At 48.4% G+C, this 11,710-nt stretch overlaps 6 protein-coding genes across 6 annotated transcripts; 4 read left to right on the top strand and 2 right to left on the bottom strand.

Annotated features, from left to right (window-relative positions):
* Positions 1-388: 388 nt before the first annotated feature.
* BT62DRAFT_1050028 (Diphthine synthase) lies at positions 389-1,603 on the top strand (the record flags this gene model as incomplete). Its single annotated transcript, XM_043178513.1, has 5 exons — positions 389-451; positions 500-571; positions 619-743; positions 795-1,064; positions 1,112-1,603. 5 exons carry the CDS (start codon positions 389-391, stop codon positions 1,461-1,463), a joined length of 882 nt encoding a protein of 293 aa, XP_043043453.1. The 3' UTR covers positions 1,464-1,603.
* A 717-nt stretch (positions 1,604-2,320) lies between these two features.
* BT62DRAFT_928727 (uncharacterized protein) lies at positions 2,321-3,220 on the bottom strand. Its single transcript, XM_043185569.1, has 3 exons — positions 2,614-3,220; positions 2,421-2,564; positions 2,321-2,366 (listed from the first exon to the last, which is right to left on the bottom strand). Exon 1 carries the CDS (start codon positions 3,203-3,205, stop codon positions 2,732-2,734), a length of 474 nt encoding a protein of 157 aa, XP_043043452.1. The 5' UTR covers positions 3,206-3,220; the 3' UTR covers positions 2,321-2,366; positions 2,421-2,564; positions 2,614-2,731.
* A 43-nt stretch (positions 3,221-3,263) lies between these two features.
* On the bottom strand, positions 3,264-5,267 carry BT62DRAFT_963499 (glycosyltransferase family 15 protein). Its single transcript, XM_043188687.1, has 8 exons — positions 5,169-5,267; positions 4,777-5,114; positions 4,390-4,721; positions 4,204-4,343; positions 4,057-4,150; positions 3,779-4,008; positions 3,454-3,726; positions 3,264-3,401 (listed from the first exon to the last, which is right to left on the bottom strand). The coding sequence occupies exons 2-8, from the start codon at positions 4,819-4,821 to the stop codon at positions 3,349-3,351; spliced, it is 1,167 nt and encodes a 388-aa protein (XP_043043451.1). The 5' UTR covers positions 4,822-5,114; positions 5,169-5,267; the 3' UTR covers positions 3,264-3,348.
* A 337-nt stretch (positions 5,268-5,604) lies between these two features.
* Positions 5,605-6,683, top strand: BT62DRAFT_1002273 (uncharacterized protein; the record flags this gene model as incomplete). The annotated part of the gene is made up of 6 exons (XM_043176835.1): positions 5,605-5,676; positions 5,753-5,893; positions 5,946-6,029; positions 6,076-6,250; positions 6,476-6,564; positions 6,612-6,683. 6 exons carry the CDS (start codon positions 5,605-5,607, stop codon positions 6,681-6,683), a joined length of 633 nt encoding a protein of 210 aa, XP_043043450.1.
* A 910-nt stretch (positions 6,684-7,593) lies between these two features.
* Positions 7,594-10,813, top strand: BT62DRAFT_991995 (uncharacterized protein). Its single transcript, XM_043190315.1, has 4 exons — positions 7,594-7,816; positions 7,865-8,421; positions 8,474-9,791; positions 9,840-10,813. The coding sequence occupies exons 1-4, from the start codon at positions 7,738-7,740 to the stop codon at positions 10,469-10,471; spliced, it is 2,586 nt and encodes an 861-aa protein (XP_043043449.1). The 5' UTR covers positions 7,594-7,737; the 3' UTR covers positions 10,472-10,813.
* Positions 10,814-10,876: 63 nt separating this feature from the next.
* BT62DRAFT_944558 (chaperonin Cpn10) lies at positions 10,877-11,552 on the top strand. The gene is made up of 4 exons (XM_043187919.1): positions 10,877-10,938; positions 10,998-11,081; positions 11,145-11,330; positions 11,391-11,552. The coding sequence occupies exons 1-4, from the start codon at positions 10,936-10,938 to the stop codon at positions 11,439-11,441; spliced, it is 324 nt and encodes a 107-aa protein (XP_043043448.1). The 5' UTR covers positions 10,877-10,935; the 3' UTR covers positions 11,442-11,552.
* The last annotated feature ends 158 nt before the right edge of the window (positions 11,553-11,710 follow it).

Here is an 11,710-nt window from a genome sequence, read left to right as displayed (position 1 = left end):
TTTCCACTCGGACTCTATTGATATTGGTGATCGATAAGTGCTGCGCTAAACTCAGAAAAGTATGGACTTACTCGCCTTGGGAATGGAATCTACAAATCTAACGCCTCCTGCGAGCAATTTCTCTTTCACTTTGTGATCAGCGACGTGCCTTGAATTTATCCGGCGTCAACTTAGGGTAACAAGTCTTGCGAGAGCTAGTGTTCGATAACGCGTCAAGATGGAATCAGGGCAGGGTCAGACGGCAAGAGAATATCATGGGCAATATCGACGCGTCTGCAGTCGAATTTGCAGCACAGGTCGCTTGGAAAAAGTTAGAGATCTTCGTAGATTGGAAGGATACCTTTAGGCCGGGCTCGGAGACTGCCGAGGTTGATCTTTCCTTCCTACCATGTTCTACATCATCGGTCTTGGGCTCTGCGATGAAAAAGATGTCACCGTTCGTGGACTCGAAGTAATTATTCAGTGTGTCTTAACTGGCCCATTTCTTACTGTTTTCCAGGCCATTAAAAGCTCTTCACGCGTATACTTGGAAGCTTATACCAGCATCTTGATGGTACAAAAAGACAGACTGGTATGATAACCATTCACTACCATGTTCCTTGAGCCGACGTATGCAAGGAAGCATTCTACGACAAACCACTGATACTCGCCGATCGGGACATGGTGGAAACGGAGAGCGATGAAATATTAGCCAATGCAGACAGGGAGGATGTATCCCTGTTGGTTGTTGGGGATCCGTTTGGGTGGGTGGCACGCTTTTTTCTTTGGTAGCAAATTCACAACAGATGTTGCAGGGCAACAACGCATACCGACATCATCCTTCGTGCTCGCAGCCTGGGCATCCCTACCCGTGTGATCCACAATGCATCGATAATGAACGCAGTGGGCGCATGCGGCCTCCAGCTCTACAACTTTGGCCAGACTGTCTCCCTCGTCTTCTTCACAGAGACATGGAAACCTGACAGTTTCTATGATAGAATCAAGGAGAACGCAGATCTCGGACTGCACACGCTCGTGTTGCTGGATATAAAGGTCAAGGAGCAGAGTGAGGAGAATCTGGCTCGGTGAGGGACTTTTCCTCTCCCACACTCATGTCTTGATATTGTATCAGGGGTCGGAAGATCTACGAACCATCTCGATACATGTCGATACGACAAGCGGTTTCTCAACTTATAGAGATCGAGTCTGTAAGGCAGACGGGTACGTTATCTCCTGATACGACACTTGCAGTTGCGCTTTCTCGCGTTGGCGGTGGAAGCGATAATCAGAGGATCGTCGCTGGTACCCTGACCGACTTGGTAAACCATCGAGAAGATGCGTTTGGAGATTCTCTGCATAGTCTCGTCATTGTCGGCAAACGACTTCACCACCTGGAGGTGGAGTATGCCCAGGACTTTGCTGTTGATACCGAGAGATGGAGAACGACGGCGAAGCAGGTCTACGGATGCGCACTGGATCCATGAGGAGCAGGTTTATAGCTGCATACGTTTTAGCATATGGTGTTGAAGCTAACCGCTCGCATCTTTGCCCTTGACCTACGATCTATTACTCGAATGGACTATCACATGGGAACAATGTCTGTCTATCTCTTTCAGTGGTATTCAAGGTCAAACGTCCAATGAAAAGTTCCCCGAATCATGGCATGTTTGCCAACACATACACAGTCCCCTGCAGATTTCCCCGCAAATTAGCAGGACCCTGTCTATGCCATCCGCTAATATAGCGATAAAATAACAATATTGCATGGCAGCTCTATATATTCAGCAAATTTTGCAGCGCGTCGCACTGATCACGTTGACAGTGGTGCAGCTCCGACCGTCCAAAATCGAAGAATTTAAAGCCCTGAGCTGTCTGCGCCACGTTCCGTGGTTCAAGATCTCCATGCATGACGCCCCAGTGTAACTTTCACCGAGGACTGCGGGGAGGTTTCCATCACGAAATTAGGGGTCTTACTGCTGGTCGTAGTGTCTTGAACATCTAATAAGCTTGAAGGTTGTGTCGTGGTTATGGAAATACGGTACACGTCGGTGGCGCGAAACCACGGGTATTCCAATATCATCTAACGGCATAAGCGTATTCTGTTGTGGAAGAGAATGATTGTATATACCGCATTAGTTGTGACTTGCAAAGGAACAGTCTCAATTTGACCATCACTGTCACTGAAAACATCTTCATCGACTTCCTTTTCATCTTGTGTATCCTCTAGTGGCGGAAGCATGAAGAGGTCAGGAGGAGGATTTGGGACACCGTGGCCTGGAATCAATTTAGAGCATATCATTCCAACAAGTATGGCCAGGAAAGGCTTTGGTTGGATATTAGCGTCGAACTGTGTGAGCACTTTGTTTGGATTAGGATACAAAGGGGTGCTGTGGAAAGTTTGAATATAGATAGAAGGTGGATATATCCCGGGCGCAACGCACTCTTAGACCGGACTAGAAGAGATCGATGAAATGCTTGTCGAGCCCAGCGATGATGAAAGTCTTACTTAGTTGGGCGGCAATTGCAATGTACCCGGCAAAAAAAAATCCGTACTATACGCGAGAAGTAATCATCGGCAACGCAAGCTAGACTGTGTGAAATGGCGACAGAGGACAACACTCGGTGGAGACTAACCTTGATGGCCATGGTGGCGGCGCCTTCTCGTTTTCTAGTGGGGTCAAGACGAATCGACTTGAGCTGCTCTGCCTTAGAAAGTAAATACCGAGAACGTCTTATCTTCGTCAGAGCAGACTCAGATACGCTCCACAGTGCCTTCCTTCTCGTTTTCTCGGACAGGTGTGATAGTAAAGTCGCCCTTCCATGAAAATTGGGGTTTCCTGCCGGGTAGGCGGAACAGAGTAAATAGGTCTTCGAGATGGGCAGCATCAACAATAGCGTGAACGACAGGTTCTATCGTTGTAATAGTAAATTCGCCGTAGAGGTTCACGTTGTTTTCGTCTTGGAGTTCTGATATTCGCATAAGCTGAAGGGCTTGGTGCATCGACTGGCCAATATGGAGGTCAGCAACCACTGAGGTGATAAACTCTGTCAGTATAGGAATGAGAGTCGGATCTAATCGGCTGAGGATTGGTTGACCCTCAGAAGGGGTCAAGATGTTATGCGCAGTATAGGTTATTGTCGATGTCGACGGATCTTGAGTTATCCGAGGTGGGTTAGGAAGGAAGGTCAAGAATTCTTGAATATTGGTGGGACAGATGGCGGCCATGGTCGTACAGTTTCGTTGCAGTAATGGAGTAAAAATGCGTGGGAAATAACAGAGAATACGCTGCCAGGCGTACTCGACGATTGTACAATCGTTTAATATATGTGTAAAATACAGTTACTGTCCACGGGATACTTGAAACTTAATCATCTCCCTATAATCTTATCCCATTTGTTCGTACAAGAGTATGAATCAAGATCTGATTACTCAAGGTCAGAAAACGCTTGAAAGAAAGCGAAAGAGTCGCTCACCAAAACTCTGCTCCCTTTCACAGGTACACATACCTCGTCTCCACGTCTCCTCATCCTGAGGACAATGCGTGTATGGGTGATGCTCATATCCAATCTCATCAAAGAACTGAATCTGATCTTTGCTCGCAAACAGAGCGGCCGCTATACTATGCACTGGCGCATCCCCCCACCTTTCATAGTAGAATCCACCTTGGGACTCGAGGTAGTCGAAGAACGCCGTGTACGCTGTCCCTCGCCAAAAGTTCATATCTGCGATTTCAAAATTGCTCCAGACTGCCGGAAGTGCCATGAGCGGTGGAAAGAGGCATGCGGGAGACGAGCTCACAGTGACACAAATTATATGTCGTACCGCCGTCGTCCGAGAGGAAATCTAGCGCGTTGTCCTCTGCGACGAATTCGGGGTGCAAATCGACGAAATCTTTGACGTGTTTCCATAAGGTGGTTATCGTCTCCTCGTATTCGTACATCGTGATTGTGAATCCGTAGATCTTCTTGTGTTCCTCCATATACACAAATGGGTCAAAGTTTATATCACAGTGAAAATGGACGTTAGGTCTGTCATCTGGTGAGCCATCATCGAAGTCCAAGCTGATATGAGCGTACTCAATTCGCCAGTACCAGCGGTACTTTTTTACAAGGTCATGCTTAAAGAAGAAACCCGAGTTGAAACGGCACATATTCCGGTAGGATATGCTACCTATCTCGCTATTTTCAGCAATGGGTGTATTATACAGAAGATGAATGGCATACCACCATAGATAATGCTTTGGGATATCATCTTTTTACGCGCTTGTGTCGCTTTATCTTCATCTATCCAGTCCGGCTGGAACCAATGGTCATGGGGTATCAAGCCAAACTCCATCTTCGCAGAAGTAATTACGGAGACTCGTCTGCGAGAAGTTAGTTGGGTAGCTTGTAGAAGTAGAGAAGTCTCGCCTTTTGAAATCATCAGTAAATTCTACTTCGTTCAGAAGAACGTAAGGGTAGTTGTACCGTCGATTGAATCGATCTTCGATCTCGCGGATGCTTCCGAGTATTCTTAGGAGGTCGCTATTTCGACAGAGGATAACGAACGCCGCGTTGGCACGTCGTCCAGGTGCGGTTTCATTCCAGGAATTCGATGGCGCGTAATATTTCAGTGGGACCAGATTCTGATCCACGAATGCTGGCGTTTTAGTCTCATCACGAAAATGCGACGCGATGTTGTTGAGTGATGTTATACGGCCATACTCCTGGTGTGTGAAAGACAGTATATAATGAAAACTTATCTACGGCATGAAAATAGTCAATGAACAAGCTTCAGGAAAGAAAACTATTGCGCACGACAGCACCCAGGACGAGATAAAGATATCGCGATGCCGTGTTCATCGTCACCAGCTTGGGACAGCTGGGAGCAAAATTTCGAGACGTGGTGAGGCGGAATGCAAGATAATGTCGGCAAATGGGGCCTCGACATCATGATCATCCAGCTGTAGATACTGCGCACCTGCGGAATACCTCGCCCCAGGCTCGTACATTCGTTATTCAAGTTATGCGCTGCTCCGTATAGAAATACAGCCTTGAGGAGCCCCAATTCCATGGTGTCTAGTGAAAGAACGACTTTACTACACGTTGAGCTAAGATTTGATTCAATAATATTTATGGCGGCCGCCAGTGAGGATCTTGATATGACATTTTAGTGTCAATTGAAGACACGAATGACGACGAGACGTTACCAAACAGGCTCCACATAAATGGCTGATTTGAGGGTATTTCCGAACTTTCAGCCGACCGCAGCTGCAGTGGAACGCGCTGAAGGTCCTAGCCCAGGGCAGGTAACTATAGAAAAGAGTGATTCCTATCACTGCTCGGAGGGATCGGTCCGAATCACATTTCGGAGTTCGAAAATCACTTCCTTGCCCGTTTTATTCGTACTTACAGGACGAAAATATGGTGCTTCTCCATCTGCAGTGCGGCGGGCATAAAGGAAGGACTTCAACTTATACGTTGGAATTTGAATGGCTCCTTTCGGTGTCGTTTCAAATTAATACCGCCACAACTTGGCTGGCTCTCATAGATGCATTTTGAAGAAATCCTCGAGACCCTGTACAACCTCGGCGCCTTTTTCAAGCAAGCCTGGTTTCTGGAAAGCGTTGGTGGACCTCAGCCCAGATGCCAGACTTGGCAGGAAAAGTCGTTATCGTAACCGGTGGCTCGTCGGGGATAGGAAAAGAGATTGTCAAGGTGCATTGCCCAGTTCATTTTCTATGCGTGCTGAAGCTGAAAGGTCCAAAGGAATTGCTGTTTCACAACGCCAAAGTATATCTTGCCGCTAGGAATCAGAAAAGACGGCAAACGTTATCAACTGGCGGAGGCCACTGGAAGAACAGCCATTTTCTTGGACCTGGATCTTGGAGACCTGAAATCTGTCAAGGCTGCTGCTGAGAAGTTCCTTTCGTATGTATCTCTGTATATACAGGTGCTGAATGTTTATCATGTCTGTATTGCTTTAGGAACGAGAAGAGTCGATATCTTATTCAATAATGGGTAGGACTATGATTGACGCGCTGGCTATCGTCTGCTCATCAGTATCGCGTGTCAGAGGCGTGATGCTAGTTCCACAGGACATGCTCACTGTCCAAGGCTACGATTATCATTTTGGCGTTAATGTCCTCGGTGCCGCTGCCAGCATTACTTTCAACAAAAGGCATGGCCCGGGTAGTCACCGCCTCGTCTTCGGCTATTTATGCGCCTATAGGGAGCAAGATCCTGTTTGAAACGCAAGTCCCCATCGTATCTGTACTTTCAAAGCAAAGTGGTAGGCACGATTCGCTGTGTTGATATAGATGCACTCATTTATTGTCAACAAAGCGACGCGACGTTTGCGTTGGAACTCGGAGACAAAGGGATAGTATCTATTAGCCTCAATCCTGGCAACCCAAAGACGAATCTTGACCGTCATGCGAGCTAGCTCCACTCAATTGGTTTAGTGAGCATTGTACCTACATTTCTTATACGCCTTGCTCATGCTGACACGTGACAGTGGTTCTTGCTCATATGACCCGCAAGTGGGGTGCATGGACGTCGTTATGGGCTGGCACGAGCCCAGAATACGAAGATGCGAACGGGAAAGTCCGCTTCTTCATAGCGGCTCTTAGTTCATGGTTCCGTGATGTCAGGAGGGTGCGATGACCAAGCTAACTCGAGGTCCGGAATTCAGAGATTATGGACGTGGATGGAAGAACAGGTAATGGAAGTATGAGAGTCCTATCTCACTACCACAGATGCACTTAATTTCAACGAGTTCATAGCCGCTCACATCAGTAACCAGTCGAATGCCCAAAATGATACGTGTTGATCGCTGTTGGCGGTTCATATGCTACTTTGGACATCGACGTCGGCTCCGCTTTCGGACCAGGTTTTCTTGTCTACTTGTATTGTAAAGTAATGGACATGTGGAATAACTTTTTGTCGCTGGTTGTCATGTTTCCGTGCTATGGTGTTGTGAGCTTTCTTCTTTTTGAGAATTATCCATACTGACATGGTTCTTTGTGAACTCTGGGTCACTATGTATAGTTCAAATTCTCCTGCAGCCGTTCCGTTGGTGTCGTAATATCTAACGCCCGATCCTCGCCGGTACCACGTTTTGTCCTGTAACAGTCTCCTTCAATTCATGAAGCAAAGTAACGCGCTTTTTCAGTGTGCTAAAAAAAAAACAAACTAATTTTCTGGCATATTTTTCCCTATTTTCGTTACTTTCGAAGATCACCGGATTTCTATGCCAAGTTGAACTTCGAATCGCATGAAATGTCGCCTCGACAGGACTTGTGTCCTTTAGAACCAGGCTGCTGAGCCTAGCAAGCCCTGTTAAGATACGCGAGGACATTTACATAACGCCAAACAGAGCTCTCTTTACTAATATGGTGCATGGACTGCATGCTACATTACCTCTCATCATGAATTTTGATTCGGTGTGGTATCTAAAGGAGGGTTGTTTGTTCGAAGATAATGCCATTCATTGGACAACAAGAAATCCTTGAATAGCATACCCTTTATGTCCATGAAAGAAAGCGTCTGGTGTTCGAGCGCGCGGCAGCACGGGCCGGGAGATGCCACCCTAGCCAAGCAGGAACAAACATCCGGTCGTAGCCATCAAACGGTGCTGAATCAACTCTCTCTAATACCTGTTCTTTCTCCTGTACCTTCCGCGACACTTGCTTTTTTCCCAAAGCACAATTCCTGCTCGGATAGCGAAGAATTTCTGGGTTACCCCCTGATACTGCTATTACGCACTGATCGGTCGCCATGCGCGAGTCTAACTTTGCTTTTCCGGCTCAAAACAAGGCATGCGTCTGTATAAGTTCCCAATTGTATGACAGACGAGGTGAATAGTGGCGAATATGCATCTACTTCTTGCTGAAATGTCTCTTAGCGCTAGATACGTCGTCGGCATTGCCCTTGTTCAACTCGCTGACGCATCTTACCTATCTGACTTCGACGTCACCGCGAATCCGTGAAATCATGACCATGGATGGTGGCCTTGAACGACTCGTAAAGATTCTGCATGAATTCTGTCTCTGTCCACCGCCACCTGAAAATCCGGCTCTCTTCTATGGCCTGTCGCCGCCTAATGCCCGGCCTCAGAAACTGATTCCTGCTCTCAACCCACCATCTTTCGACAAGCATGCTGCCTATCGCTTTTCTCTCGCCTTCCAGTGTGTTGTAAACATAGGTGTACGTGGTAGTGAGCCCATCCGAAGCCGTGTCGTTCAGGCGGGCACTCTTGAAGTTGTGGGATGTATTTTAGAAGCATGGCTCGCTAAGAAAGGTTTCGCGGTCGGTCCGAGCTCTAGTGCGACGGGGCTACCTAGGGAGACTAGGGAGCAGAGACACGCTCGGAGGCAGGCGATAGCTGAGCAGCGTCAGAGGGACGAGGCGGTTGAGCTGGCGAGGGCTTTGCAAAGGCAAATCTCCGTCGAAACTTCGCAGGTATGTTGAATTTGAGTTGTCTATTTTTTCTCCTTGTTGATGGTGGAGACAGTCCAATACACCCGTAACAAGCGACACTGATGTTGACACATCCACTGAGGTATCTACGACCGTGACGCCTCTCGGATCTAATACTCCCACTGGCAGTGTTATAGTCCCAGGTCGAGATCGTAGTGGAACTATCATTGCTCGGCCTGTATGGGATCCAGCGCCCCCAGTGAGGGCTCCAAACCCAGGGGGTGTGGCGCGACCTACGCCGGTCCCGGGCACTCGACGGCGCTCTCGAGCTTCTCCATCACCTTCAACTTCCACAGATACCTCCCGTGCCGAAACAGAAACCGAAGACGACGGTGACATCGACATGGACCAACCGTCACGCGCTGCGGATGATGATCCATCAACATCGACATCTGCGTCAGCTTCTCCGTCCCCAGAACGCCATTCTCATCACGGATCGCTTGGGCGTCGTGCGGTTGGCATAGTATCTGACGCACCTGTGACGCAGGTGGACTTGAACACGGATGCACATATAATCATCAACGACGCACGAAGTGAGGTCATGGTCGGGGGAGATGGCGGTGTCGAGGAAGGTATCGTGTCATTGGAGCAGAACGACGATTTTGCGATGGGAGCTCCTCCCGGTGCTCCGGGTGCTATAGATGAGCCTACTCATGTAGGTATGAGAGAACCGACAAGGAGGCGGACAGCAGACGCACCTCCGGAAGCTACACCTCGGCCAGGGACAGCTCCCCTTCCTTTGCCTCGCGGGCCCATACAACGTGGTGGAACCGTTCGAGGGAGAACTGATGCCGCTGGTGGTACCGAGGTTGGAGGCCCGGCGCGCTCAAGCCATCACCATCACCATCATCGAGATGCTGAGTCCGGTCCTTATAGAGACGAGGATGTTCTGCTCAGCTTGCAGCTTCTTGCATACTTGAGCAAATACCCCCATGTTAGGCAAGCGTTTTATGAGCCCAGATTGACGTTCCATCCAGCGAGCGCGAATTTATCTGGTGGGCGATATGGTTCTACTTCGACATCGCCTGCCCCGTCTATCAAATCGACTCCCTCATCGAGTACATTGACACCATCGTCGGCGTCAGGATCGTTCTTCAGGGCTTTCAGGGGAAGGGACAAGGAGAAGGAGAAAGCACCACCTGTAGTTCCGCCGGCTCCTTTGGGTAGCCCAAGGCAAACAAACGTGTTCTCGCTTGTAGAACGGTTTACGTTTAGGCCCAGTTCGACGGAGACTGATATGCCTAATCCTCCTCCGCGTTTACCTCCGGAGATTCAATACTGGGCTGGAGTTATTATGAGGAATGCGTGTCGGAAAGACGAGAGTCGGGGTGGGATACGACAATGTGCTAATAGTGAGATTCATTCAATATTTCTATGGACACTGTCTAACTTCTTCGAAGTGCTATGTGGTCGGTGGGAAGAGTACCCCAGAGAATTCGCTAAGTGTCGACGGTGTAGGAAGGCCAAGTATTGCGGAAAGGAATGCCAGAGTACAGCTTGGAGTGAGGGTCATCGGTTCTGGTGTAGCGCGAAGGACGCAGATGACGACGATTCCTCAAATCCTCTGTCCGGGCCTGCGCCTGGCAATGATGGGAATGGAGGGTCGGCTGGGGAAGGGGGTGGCGGCAGTACTGCGCGCAGGTCGAGGACACTTGGAAATGCTGGAGCAGCTCCGCCCGGTGGAGGAGGAGGCGGCGGCAGTACAAGACCTACTGGTGGAGCACCGAGAACTGCTGGTGGTGGTGTTCATCACCCTACTGCCAGCGCCATATTTGTCGGGCAAGGAGATCCCAGACCGGTTCAGATACCAGTGATAACGTATCGACCCAGAAGGGAAAGGCGACTGCCGGCAGATGCACTTTTGAACGTCCTGAACGAAGATGAAGATGCAAGAAGAAGGGCTGAAGCCAATCAGACAGCGGCAGTCGCCCAGGATGTCATAGGTATACGAAGACCGCCAGGACCTGGCCCCCATTCACAGTTACAAGGGCTCGTGAGACCAGATATTGACCTCGATATGGTATTGGGTTGAGGGCTTCAACATCGGATTCTCCTTTCTTTCTTCTTTCCTGGTTTATAATCTGCTCGATGTCTCTTCTTTTTCCATGTCTTTATCTCGCATAAGCATATCGTATACAGCAGCTGCATGTTCACCCCACCATTTCCTTGTCTGTCACCTCTTTCTCTTCATCTAGTCATCGTAATGATCATTCTTCTTGTCCGTGTCCCTCCTTTTCGTCGAGTATTATGTTAGTTTTACTCACGTCATATCACATCGCTACGTAGGTACAGTCTTTTTAGTCTGCTAAGTATATACGTCATGTCAGTTTTTCCTTCCCATTAATTTATTCAGGCGTTGATGACCATAAACGGAATATTCTCACGGGATGGTTGATTACATATGCATGCATCAATTTTTCTGGGCGGGCCGTCGCGAAACTTGAACACGAACTTTTTCTTCCTCTCTGTTTCTTTGTTTTCCCACCTGCTACAGAGATGTTAAGTCCAAGCATGTTGTCGATAGCGAATGACGATGACTGATGCTTTGTTTCATACAGGCTGCTCAGGCGACTTTTAAATCTATCAAAGCTCTCGTTCCTCTCCTTGACCGAGTATTAGTGCAGAGGTTCAAGCCCGAGACAGTGTGTAGCATTCTTAATCTTATTTTTTTTTTTTTGGAGCCTGATGCGATATTTCTGTGCCAGAAAACTTCAACCGGGATCTTCTTGCCTACGTCGTCGACGACCACTCCCCTACCAGAGGCTACCGTGATCGCCGTTGGCCCCGGTGCACCGAATAAAGATGGCCAGATCGTGCCCACACAGGTGAAGGCGGGAGACAGAGTCCTTTTACCTGGATGGGGAGGCAACTCCATCAAGGTCGGCGAAGAGGTGCGTCTTGTTGAATCCAATTTGTTGTGTCCATGGATGACTGAGACCTGGGTTACGTAGGAATATTTCTTATTCAGGGATTCGGATATCCTTGCTAAAATCCAGGAGTGAAGAGTGTAGGACGGTATCTAACTTTACACGAGGTGTATGTAGAAAGTCAACAAAAGCGGTCTCCCCACTCTGTGCTCCTGAAGAGTTCGAGAAGTTTCGTCCGTGACTTTTAAGGAAATTGCTACTGGTGCCTGAAACAACTATTGGTATGGCAAGATAGTATTGTGGCTCATACAGATAATACTCGAACCTGGCCTTTGAATAAGTACTGTCATTAAGGCATTATAAATCATACGAAAACATCGGTGCTGCATTCAAAGCTGGGGGAT

Source organism: Guyanagaster necrorhizus, assembly GCF_019112545.1.
Source record: "Guyanagaster necrorhizus MCA 3950 unplaced genomic scaffold BT62scaffold_5, whole genome shotgun sequence".
NCBI lineage: Eukaryota > Fungi > Basidiomycota > Agaricomycetes > Agaricales > Physalacriaceae > Guyanagaster > Guyanagaster necrorhizus.
This window is presented reverse-complemented; position numbering and strand designations above follow the sequence as displayed.

What these genes read in the sequence shown, in the direction of transcription:
- BT62DRAFT_991995 (XM_043190315.1), top strand. Translation starts at nt 7,738, where the DNA reads ATGCGCGAGTCTAACTTTGCTTTTCCGGCTCAAAACAAGGCATGCGTC. An exon ending in TCTCCGTCGAAACTTCGCAG is followed by an intron (nt 8,422 to 8,473) that starts GTATGTTGAATT and finishes TGGTGGAGACAG; the next exon opens with TCCAATACACCCGTAACAAG. An exon ending in GATACGACAATGTGCTAATA is followed by an intron (nt 9,792 to 9,839) that starts GTGAGATTCATT and finishes ACTTCTTCGAAG; the next exon opens with TGCTATGTGGTCGGTGGGAA.
- BT62DRAFT_963499 (XM_043188687.1), bottom strand. Translation starts at nt 4,821, where the DNA reads ATGAACACGGCATCGCGATATCTTTATCTCGTCCTGGGTGCTGTC. An exon ending in ATCTCGTCCTGGGTGCTGTC is followed by an intron (nt 4,722 to 4,776) that starts GTGCGCAATAGT and finishes TTCATGCCGTAG; the next exon opens with ATAAGTTTTCATTATATACT. An exon ending in CGCTGGTACTGGCGAATTGA is followed by an intron (nt 4,009 to 4,056) that starts GTACGCTCATAT and finishes ACCAGATGACAG; the next exon opens with ACCTAACGTCCATTTTCACT.
- BT62DRAFT_928727 (XM_043185569.1), bottom strand. Translation starts at nt 3,205, where the DNA reads ATGGCCGCCATCTGTCCCACCAATATTCAAGAATTCTTGACCTTCCTT.
- BT62DRAFT_944558 (XM_043187919.1), top strand. An exon ending in AGAGGTTCAAGCCCGAGACA is followed by an intron (nt 11,082 to 11,144) that starts GTGTGTAGCATT and finishes TTTCTGTGCCAG; the next exon opens with AAAACTTCAACCGGGATCTT. An exon ending in CCATCAAGGTCGGCGAAGAG is followed by an intron (nt 11,331 to 11,390) that starts GTGCGTCTTGTT and finishes TGGGTTACGTAG; the next exon opens with GAATATTTCTTATTCAGGGA.